Source organism: Triticum dicoccoides, chromosome 1B (assembly GCF_002162155.2).
Source record: "Triticum dicoccoides isolate Atlit2015 ecotype Zavitan chromosome 1B, WEW_v2.0, whole genome shotgun sequence".
In the NCBI taxonomy this organism is placed as follows: Eukaryota; Viridiplantae; Streptophyta; class Magnoliopsida; order Poales; family Poaceae; genus Triticum; species Triticum dicoccoides.
The window spans coordinates 655,502,601-655,513,824 of NC_041381.1; the positions used below are offsets into that span (position 1 = coordinate 655,502,601).

The 11,224-nt window shown below is 49.9% G+C and overlaps 1 protein-coding gene across 3 annotated transcripts; it reads left to right on the forward strand.

Annotated features, from left to right (window-relative positions):
- The first annotated feature begins 941 nt into the window (after window positions 1-941).
- On the forward strand, window positions 942-5,698 carry LOC119349435 (protein DETOXIFICATION 12-like). 3 transcript variants are annotated; one of them, XR_005169418.1, is made up of 7 exons: window positions 942-1,350; window positions 2,958-3,502; window positions 3,589-3,675; window positions 3,756-3,812; window positions 3,908-4,146; window positions 4,481-4,611; window positions 4,935-5,070. XR_005169418.1 is itself a non-coding variant. In XM_037617471.1 (7 exons), exons 1-7 carry the CDS (start codon window positions 1,096-1,098, stop codon window positions 5,324-5,326), a joined length of 1,473 nt encoding a protein of 490 aa, XP_037473368.1. In that variant the 5' UTR covers window positions 949-1,095; the 3' UTR covers window positions 5,327-5,698. The 3 variants fall into 3 exon arrangements, 1 of the variants encoding a protein (XP_037473368.1); XM_037617471.1 differs by lacking the exon at window positions 4,481-4,611 and adding an exon at window positions 5,243-5,698 and having other exon boundaries at window positions 949-1,350; window positions 4,935-5,140; XR_005169419.1 differs by having other exon boundaries at window positions 944-1,350; window positions 3,908-4,611; window positions 4,935-4,952.
- Window positions 5,699-11,224: the final 5,526 nt, after the last annotated feature.

Genomic DNA, 11,224 nt, shown 5'->3' on the forward strand with positions numbered 1-11,224 from the left:
CAGCAGCTCCCTCGGCACTACACATAGCTTCGCCACTGCATGAAGGGCGTACCGAATTGTTTTCCTATGCTCTCGCTAAGCAGCGGTAGTGACATCAACGGATCTAGTTCCTTTTGGTTTCGCCGACCAGCTCATGGATACTCCTCTCCTCTGTCGGCTGCCTCGATGGCCGGTGGCGGGAATGCGAACCTCAGTGATTTGGCTTCAGCCAGTAGTTTAGTTTAGTTTAGTTTTCTTTTTACTGGCAAGGACAACGTTCAGGCGGATGAGGATTTCTCATCTTGGAGCTCTTTTTTGGGGTTCCGATTTTCCACAAGTTCATCCATCAGGATGAATGATGAAGCTTTACCGTATATTACCGCGTGGTTAGGCTCTCGTGACAGTGATATGTGCTGTTAGGAGCTTCAGGTCGATTCAAGGGTTGAACAACGACGACTATAATTCTAGGGCGTTGGTTCTTAGGGACACATGCATGAAGACTTTTTTCGTTTGTGAATGACAAGGTGAAGCCGGCTCCAGCACAAAAGCGGCTACCGCAATGTACCGCCGGCTTGTTCTCGCCGTGATACTGGTCGTTCGGTGGTTCATGATACTCGATGCATTTTTTATTATATTATCATTATTTGTTATAGAAGGTGCTTTATATTTTCTGGTGAACTTTAAAACAAGACAAGACGACGCCAACCAAACCTGGTTGGGAGGATGGACATGATGGTTTTTTATTCACCAGGGCGCTTGAACATGCACCCATTTTCGAAATCTTTTGGCGTTCGAAACTAAAGCGGGCAAGAAAAGCAAGAGCAGAAAAGGCAAGGCGCTGGACGCGGGGGGTGGGGGTGGGGGTGGGCCCCCCTGATAGAGAGAGACCATATATGGACGCCTGTCGACCCGCGATAACGATATTCCCGAGAGAGAAAGAATCCAGCCCCCACCCGCCGCCGCGCCGCTGATAGCGAGCGTGACAGAGTCCTCCCCCATTAAACCCCCCCGCCCGCCGCCGCGTCCACCGCCACCGCCAGACCACGCAGCCCGCAATCGCCGACCGAGGCACCGCCGGTGGTCGGAGAAGCGCTACGAACGCCGAGGACGCGCGCCATGGAGGACAGAGCGCCGCTGCTGCCCCGGCGCCAAGAGGCGGCCAAGAGCGGCGGGTGGCGTTGCGGGGCGGCGGCGGCGGAGGCCAGGAAGGTCGCGCACGTGGCGCTGCCGATGGCGGCCGTGAGCGTGGCGCAGTACGCCGTGCAGGTGGCCTCCAACATGATGGTCGGCCACCTCCCCGGGGGCGTGCTGGCGCTCTCCGCCTCCGCCATCGCCACCTCCCTCGCCTCCGTATCCGGATTCAGCCTCCTCGTACGTCACCCCTCCGACCGCTTTCTCTTACACACACGCCGTGATTCCGGCTTAAATTGATCGCCGCATTGTCCCGTTGGAACCTTGATTTGCCGGCGTAATAATCAACGAGTGTTTCGCTGTTGCTATTGCACGATCTGGCTAGAAGCAATTGGTACGAGTCGGCCCTAGATTCAGTTTGGGGGTTTGCGGTGCGGTGCTCATTCAGTGTATGAGCCTGGGTGGGCAATCTCGAGTTGAACACAAGCACCTTGCTGTAAAGTGTAAAGTGGCCTCACTAGCAACAAAATAGGATTCTCTCTTTTCCTCTGTAACCAAGTACAGTGTTCTTTCCTTTATACCACCTTATAATAGTAATATGTCAAAATAAACTTGTGTGCCGCTGAACATAGGTTGCTACTGGTAACATCAGTGTATCAGTACCAGTTTACCAAGGCATGGCGCGATCAATTAAATTATGCAAAGCTCACATATGTTCAATCGGCCTTAAACTGTTTGGCGAAAGAGGTGTGCTGGAAACCGGAAAAGTGCAAGTTTAAGCCATAGTTAAGTCTCTCAGGCATATTTCTATAGTGTCATTTGAAAGGAATCAATCGGTAGGGGCTTAGTGTTTTGTCGCTGTTTCAATAACCGGGAGGATATCGCTCTACTGAAGGGTTTATGCAGGAATGGAACTACCCATGTTCCGTCAAACTTTCAAGCGAACTTTGTTACTTGGCGTCGTCAAACTTCAAGAACACTTTGTTGTTTTGATGCAACAATCCCACAACGGCCGTGGGCTGTTATTCTACATCTTTGTTTAATATTCTGAACACTTAATACAACTGTTTTCTTTAAACTTGCACTTATTTGACTCCAGTAATCTGAATACTCTACTTTGCATGACAAATGGGAATGGCAAGTGGTTTAGAAACTCTGTGTACGAGTCCACCGTAGGTTTAGTTTGGGGGTTTGTGGTGCCGCGTGCTCATTCAGTGTATGGGCCTAGGTGTCCAATCTCGAGTTGAACACCAACACCTTACTGTAAAGTGTAAAGTGACCTCAGTAACAGCAAATTATTCTCTCTCGTTTTTTCTAGGCAAGTACTGCATTCTTTCCTTTATATACCTTATTAAAAGGTATGTATCATAGCAAACTTGTGCGCGTTCTGCCGCTGAAAATTGGCTGTTTATTAGCACGCCATGGTGCGATCGGTGAAATTTTCAAACCTCACATATTGCCAACTGAAGCAGAGTACCAACTAAAGAAAAGTCATATTGACATTACAAGGAGTAGCCCTCATTAAAAAGGAATTAGGAGGGGTTTAGTCTTTCCTTGTTTTTTCCAACTAACTGTGACAAAGCTCCACCGAATGGTTAATGCAGGAATGAAACTAACTATGTTGTTCCATCAAACTTTCAAGACTAACCTTGTTATCTGTCGTGTTCAAATTTCATGAAGACTTTGTTATTTTGATGCAGCAGTCTTGCCATGTGTAACTTTGCTTAAGATTATACGCTATTACCGCGCATCATTGTTTAATATTCTGAACAGTATTAACAGAACTGATTTCTTTGAGTTGCACATTTTTTACACCAGTAATCTGAATACTCTACTTTGTATAACAGATTGGAATGTCAAACGGCTTAGAAACTCTCTGTGGTCAAGCTTACGGGGCCGAACAATATGGCAGATTGGGAGTGCAAACCTACAGAGCTATGGTCACCCTGACGGCTGTCAGCATTCCAATCTCACTTCTCTGGATATTCATGGGAAAACTCCTGACCCTCATAGGCCAGGACCCCGTGATCTCGCATGAAGCCGGGAGATACATAATGTGGTTGATTCCGGCCCTCTTTGCATATGCTGTCAGCCAGCCCCTAACAAAGTTCTTACAGTCTCAGAGTCTGATAATCCCTATGCTCTGGTCCTCCATTGCAACATTGCTCTTGCACATTCCTGTTTGCTGGTTATTGGTGTTCAAGACCAGCCTTGGGTACATTGGAGCCGCTTTGGCGATAAGCGTATCATACTGGTTGAACGTGTTCATGCTTGTTGCGTACATCGGATGCTCAAACTCTTGTAAGGAGACATTCTCGCCTCCCACACTCGATGCTTTCAGTGGAGTGGGTGTGTTCATGCGCTTAGCCCTGCCGTCTGCACTAATGTTATGGTAAGCACAGTAGTGTGATTCAGAATGGCCACGTGTCACGTTACTTTTCCCTATTGAGCTAACGAGTTTCCGTGTGAATCTTCCAGTTTTGAATGGTGGTCATTTGAGGTCATTATTCTTCTGTCTGGACTTCTACCCAATCCAGAGCTGCAAACTTCAGTTCTTTCTACATGGTAAGAATTTCCCATGTAAAGTAATATGCACTGATGGTAATATTTGCATGATATTCACACACGTCTTTTTTTTTTTGCAGCATGACAACAATCACATTGATGTATACTATAGCGTACGGAATTGGTGCTGCTGGAAGGTAAGTAGAAGCTTAACAGACTTCTAGATATTACTTCTTTTTTGGATGGAATTGTCATTTGATGACGACATTCTGTTATTTTGTTGAATGGGCAGCACTCGTGTATCAAATGAATTAGGTGCTGGGAATCCTGAAGGTGCTCGACTGGCTGTCCGCGTTGTGATGTCTATTGCTGTGACTGAGGCAGTTCTCATCACTGGGGCACTGTTAGCATCCCAGCACATCTTGGGCTACGCATACAGCAGTGATAAGGAGGTTGTTGATTATGTCAATGCAATGGTTCCGTTCATCTGCATCTCAGTTGCTGCTGATAGCCTACAAGGAGTTCTCTCAGGTTAAACTTTCTATTCTAACTACTAATTGATCTGTCAATTTTACTTTCCCTTAAAAAGATAAGGAGCTATACCTGTGATGTTTTAATCATTTGATTAGTCAAATGCTATACTTGTTTCGTAGCCATGATATAGTACGATGTCTTCGCCCTGTAATTTGATTTGCATAATTCATATGTATAGCTTTTATCCAGTTTGGTAATAAGCCTTGCTAGGTAGCAAATGATACTATTATTTTTGATTCATGCTGATCTCGCAAAGGCATTACCAGGTAACGTGCCACTTATTAGATTTGTTAATGTTTCGCTATACTAATGCTATTTCGTGTTGTGGAAGCCGACATTGTTACTTGGGGAGCTACTAGTTTGTTCTTTCAAACATGTGCTCTTATGTGAACATGGATGGCGGTGTTTACATCCACACACATCTGGCTGGGATGTAACCTTAAGTGGGCGCCACCTCACTAAGTATGCAATCGCCTGCACCTTTCTTCTAGCTAGTGGAACTGTTGTTTCCTTCACAGGGTCTGTTTCACTATATGTGCAAATTCATGCTTGTCGACAGTTCTGGACAGGCCAAAATTATGAACTATACTTGCTCAAACATATGCTCTTGCCTGGCATTTCCAACATAAGCTTGATTTAGACACAGGCAAGATCCTCATGTATACTGACATCATATCGCTAAACTCAAATAGAGAAGAATCTGCTCTTTCTGTTTTTTCTACATAGTTTTAGCACCAGATGCATTCATGTCTAGTGCTAACACACATTGTGCGTTAATCATTCAGGTATCGCTCGAGGGTGCGGGTCGCAGCACCTGGGCGCCTATGTTAACCTCGGTTCGTTCTATCTGTTTGGGATTCCGATGTCCCTCCTACTCGGGTTTGTTCTGAAGATGGGAGGGAAAGGGCTTTGGATGGGCATTTCCTGCGGCTCCATAGTGCAATTCCTACTTCTGTCCGGCATAGTGTTCTTCAGCAACTGGCAAAAGATGGTTCGCTCTTTCATCTCAAACTTTGCAGTTTCTTCATGCCAGTGTTGATCCTACACGAAAGAGAAAACCTGATTTATGTGGAGCTGCTTGATGTTTTTGCAGTCTGACAATGCGAGGGAGAGGGTTTTCGGCGGAACCCCGGCGGAGAAGGAACCTTTGATGTCTGATGTAATGGGCGCTGCCTAATTTTGTCGCGAGTTGCTCAATCCCTTGACCTGAACTTGAAGCGGACGACACGGCAGCTGAATCTTGTGGCTGTAGAGGACAGTCTCCAATCTAATGGAATTCCTCATTTTTTTGCTTTCAGAGATGTGAGTGTATAGAGAGGCGAGTTTGCCGAAGAATAGAAGAAGCTGAGAACTAACTGGTGCCCGTAGTTGTAATGTTGCAATTTTGCTGAGGTCGGGAAGAATGATACATACAGTAGCAGAAATTCAATGGGTGGAAGTAACACGGGCGTGGTTTCGGTAGCCATCTTCTGGAAAGATGCTGCTAACGGATCCTAAAGCAGAGTACCAAACTTTTTTAAAAGATAAATAAAAAGTGATGACTTTGCCATAGACATCCTTTATTGGGATATGTCTCTTTTTCTAGCTTCCAGATTTAGTTCAATTTGAGTATGCGCAGCTGTGTTTGTCCTACCGCGAGGCTTGTTGTTGTTAGATGTGTATAGTCCCCTTTTCGGTATATCCCCATTGTATAAGGGGTTTTCTGCACTTTGACACACATGTATATGTAATGGCCTTTGGCCCTTAGGAAATACTAGTTGCTCACTTCTCTAACATGATATCAGATGATAGGTTAGCCCCTCTCTCTCACATGCCGCAACTCCGTGCGCCCCCCTCCTAGCTTCCCTTGAATCCTGCAGTCCCAGCTCCTCCCGTCGCTGGCTGGCCGGATCCGGCGCCCACTCCTGCCGCCTGCTGCGCCCAGGACCTCTTCTTCTCCGGCCGACCGCCCGTCCCTGCTTCAGATCGGGCGCAGCCGCCCCGTCCGCTCGGCCACTGGTCCGCCCGGCCGCCGGCGCCTCCGCCGCTGTCCAGCCGCCACTACCCGCGGCTGCCTGCGCCAGGCCCCTCACCCGTGCCCCGGCCTCTGTTCGCGCGGGATCGAGCCCCTGTCCGCTCGTCCCCGCTTCAGATCGGGCGCGGCCGCCCTGTTCGCTCGTCTCTGCTTCAGGTCGAGTGCGGCAGCCCCGCCCGCTCGTTCCTCTCGAGCCCGGCTATCGGCCCCTCCTTTGGGTTGTGCGGAGCCAGGCCACGCGGGGTTTTGTCGCTCGTCCGCCAGCCCGATCCAGGGTAAAAAAAAGAGGCAGAAGCTGAACAGAGAAAGCAAAAGCCGACCTTGCTATGTCTTCTTCGGGCTACGTCGCTGTTCCGCGGTGTTCGGTGATCTTTGATGGCACCAACTACGCTGAGTTTGTAGGCTTCATGCGCATTCATATGCGAGGTCTTCTTCTGTGGGGTGTTCTTTCTGGCGAGGTCCCCTGTCCGCCATGCCCTGTTGCACCCGTAGCCCCAATTCCACCGGTGCCGCCGGTCCTTGCTGCCGATGCTTCTCAGGCTGACCGGGATGCTGCCAAGGCTCTGGATGATGCTGCGGTTGATGCTTATGATCAGCAGGTATCCGTTTATTCCGATGCTCTCTCTGTGTACCGGAATGATCTGTCTGCTTACACGCAGTGGTGCAATGATGATGCTCGAGCTGCTGCTATTCTCACTGCGAGTGTCCTCCCTTAATTTGCTTCCGAGTTCATGGGACTTGGCACGGTTGCAGCGATGTGGTCTTATCTCTGTCAGCGCTATCAGCCCTCTGGTGATGCTCTCTACCTCTCTGTGGTGCGCCAGGAGCACGCACTCCAGTAAGGAGATTCTTCCGTTGATGAGTTCTATTCACAGTGCTCTGCCATCTGGCGCCAGCTTGACTCTCTTCGGACAGTTGTTTGTGGAACCTGTCGTTGCTGTCAGACTACTCGGTTTGATCTGGAGTTTCAGCGGGTCCATGAGTTCTTATCTCGTCTCCGGTCTGAGTTTGAGCCTCGCCGTGCTCACCTGCTTGCTCGTGGTCGTGTTCCTATCTCAGAGATACTTGCTGAGCTTCGTGCTGAGGAGACCCGCCTTCGCTCTGCTGGGTTGCTTCTGGTTCCGTCAGTATTGGCCGCTCGGGCTCCTGCATCGTCTGCTCGCCTCACTGCTCCGCCGCTCCTGCCTACTCCTCCAGGGGGGGTGAGCCGTGCTCCTTATGCTGAGAAGGGCACGTCGCGCCGTGACACCGTCTGTGGTTACTGTTCCCGGCCAGGTCACCCAGAGTCTGATTGTCGCCAGAAGAAGCGAGACCAGAGGCGCTCCTCCTCCAGCGGACCTCCTGTGTCTTCCTCGGCTCCGTCACTCACTGACCAGGACATTGTTCGCCTCAAGCGTCTTTTTGCTTCCTCGGGCTCCTCGTCGACTGGCTTTGTTGCTGCTGTGACTACATCCTCCTCGTCGTCATCACAGGCATCTACACAGTCAGGTACATCTTCGTGGGTTCTGGATTCTGGAGCCTCCTTTCATATGTCTTCTGATTCTTCCGCGTTGTCTTCTCTCTGACCTCTTGATTAGCCTGTTAATGTTCTTGCTGTCGATGGCACATCTCTTCCTGTTGCTAGTGATATTCTTTCCACTCCATCTTTTTCTGTTCCGAGTGTTTCTCATGTTCCTCGCCTCACTATGAATCTTTTTTCCGCTGCCCAACTTACTGATTTTGGTTGTCGTGTCATTCTTGATACCGACTCTTGCTTCATTCAGGATCGTCGCACCAAGGCTTTGGTTGGTGCTGGCCCCCGGCGCCGTGAGTCAGAGGGCCTTTGGGAGGTTGACTGGCTTTGTGTTCCTTCTGCTGCCACCACTTCTGCCAGCTCTCATGCTCTTGCTGCCTCTTCGTCTGCGTCCTTCCAGCAGTGGCATCATCGCCTTGGTCACATCTGTGGCTCTCGCTTGTCTTCTTTAGTTCGTCAGGGCCTCTTAGGTTCTGTATCTGGAGATGTCTCCTTACATTGTAATGGTTGCAGACTTGGCAAACAGACTCAGTTACCTTATCCTACTAGTGAGTCTGTATCTCAGCGTCCTTTTGACTTAGTTCATTCTGATGTCTGGGGTCCTGCTCCCTTTGATTCGAAAGGTGGTCATCGCTACTATGTTTTGTTTATTGATGATTTCTCTCACTACACTTGGCTCTACTTCATGAAATCTCGTAGCGAGGTTCTCCCTATATACAAACGTTTTGCTGCCATGGTTCACACCCAGTTTGCCACGCCCGTTCGTACTTTTCGTGCTGACTATGTTGGAGAGTATATCTCTCAGCTGTTGCATGGTTTTCTCGCGGAACAAGGTACTCTTGCCTAGTTCTCCTGTCTTGGTGCTCATGCTCAGAATGGTGTTGCCGAGCGAAAGCATCGTCATTTGCTTGAGACGGCTCGTGCGCTGATGATTGCTGTTTTCCTTCCTCCTCATTTTTGGGCTGAGGCTATTTCCGCATCCACCTATCTCATCAACATTCAGCCATCGACTGCTCTGCAGGGTGGCATTCCTATGGAGTGTCTCACTGGTCGCTCTCCTGACTACTCAGCTCTTCGTATGTTTGGATGCGTCTGCTATGTTCTTCTTGCTCCCCGAGAACGCACCAAACTGACTGCTCAGTTGGTTGAGTGTGTTTTCCTCGGCTATAGTGATGAGCACAAGGGTTATCGATGTTGGGATCCTGTGGGTCATCGCTTGCGCATCTCGCGTGATGTGACTTTTGACGAGTCTCGTTCTTACTACCCTCGTTCTTCTTCCTCGAGTTTCTCTGTGGACGACCTTTCTTTCCTTCTCCTTCCCGATACACCCTGCTATGTGTCTCATGTGTCACCTCTTCCTCCGTTACCTCTCATTCCTTGTCATTCACCACCGACCCCGTCTTCTCCATCCTCCTCCTCCACCTCTCCCCCATCCTCTCCGGTCCGTCGCCCTCTCTCACCGTTTCCTATCCACTATACTCGACGATCTCGTCCTGAGGATGTCTCCTCAGATGAGCCTTCCACCTCTGGTGCACCTCCTCCCACGCCTTCCCCGGTTCACAACCTTCGTGCTCGGCCTCGCCCCCCTCCTGATCGCTACTCCCTGATCGGTATGGTCTCTCTGCTATTGCTGAGCCCACTTCCTACCGAACTGCCATGACTCAGCCTGAATGGCAACTTGCGATGGCCGAAGAGCTTGCTGCTCTTGAGCGCACGGGCACATGGGATCTGGTTCCCCTTCCTTCTAGTGTCCGTCCCATCACCTGCAAGTGGGTCTACAAGGTTAAGACTCGCTCCGATGGTTCTCTTGAGCGCTACAAAGCTCGTCTTGTGGCCCGTGGTTTTCAGCAGGAGCAGGGGCGCGATTATGATGAGACATTCGCTCATGTGGCCCACATGACCACTGTCCACACTCTTCTTGTTGTGGCTTCTGTTCGCCAGTGGTCTATATCTCAACTTGATGTTCAGAACGCCTTTCTCAATGGCGAGTTGCGTGAGGTGGGTTATATGCAGCCACCACCGGGGTACTACGCTCCTGATGGTATGGTCTGTCGACTTTGCCGCTCCCTCTATGGTCTTAAACAGGCCCCTCGCGCCTGGTTTGAGCGCTTCGCCTCTGTGGTGACTGCAGCTGGTTTCTTGCCCAGTGATCATGATCCCGCGTTGTTTGTTCACACGTCTCCTCGTGGTTGGACTCTTCTCCTCCTCTATGTTGATGACATGATCATCATTGGTGACGACCTTGACTATATTGCCTTTGTTAAGGCTCGCCTTCGCGATCAGCTCCTCATGACTGATCTTGGTCCACTTTGCTACTTTCTTGGGATTGAGAACTCCTCGACCTCTGACGGCTTCTACATCTCCCAAGAAAAATATATTCAGGATCTTCTTGCTCGCGCTGCTCTCGGTGATGAGCGCACGGTTGTGACTCCTATGGAGCTCAACGTTCAGCTTCGTGCCACCGATGGTGACCCTCTTCCTAATCCCACTCGCTTGTTGGGGAACGTAGTAATTTCAAAATTTTCCTACGTACACGCAAGATCATGGTGATGACATAGCAACGAGAGGGGAGAGTGTTGTCCACGTACCCTCGTAGACCGTAAGCAGAAGCGTTATGACAACGCGGTTGATGTAGTCGTACGTCTTCACGATCCGACCGATCCAAGCACCGAACGTATGGCACCTCCGAGTTTAGCACACGTTCAGCTCGATGACGATCCCCGGGCTCCGATCCAGCAAAGCTTCGGGGATGAGTTCCGTCAGCACGACGGCGTGGTGACGATGATGATGTTCTACCGGCGCAGGGCTTCGCCTAAACTCCGCAACGATATGACCGAGGTGGAATATGGTGGAGGGGGGCACCGCACACGACTAAGGAACGATTCGTACATCAACTTGTGTGTTGTTGTGCTTTGAGGTGCCCCTCTACCCTCGTATATAAAGGAGTGGAGGAGGGGGAAGGCCGGCCCTCTCTATGGTGCGCCCTAGGGGAGTCCTACTCCCACCGGGAGTAGGATTCCCCTTCTCCTAGTAGAACTAGGAACCCTTCCATGTAGTAGGAGTAGGAGAGAAGGAAAGGGAAGAGAGAAGGAGAAGGAAGGAAGGGGGCGCCCCCCCTCCCTAGTCCAATTCGGACTAGTCCAAGGGGAGGGGTGCGGCCACCCTTTTGGCCCTTTCTCTCCTTTCCCGTATGGCCCATTGAGGCCCAATACGAATTCCCGTAACTCTCCGGTACTCCGAAAAATACCCGAATCACTCGGAACCTTTCCGAACTCCGAATATAGTCGTCCAATATATCGATCTTTACGTCTCGACCATTTCGAGACTCCTCGTCATGTCCCCGATCTCATCCGGGACTCCGAACTCCTTCGGTACATCAAAACTCATAAACTCATAATATAACTGTCATCGTAACCTTAAGGGTGCGGACCCTACGGGTTCGAGAACTATGTAGACATGACCTAGAACTATTCTTGGTCAATAACCAATAGCAGAACCTGGATGCTCATATTGGCTCCTACATATTCTATGAAGATCTTTATCGGTCA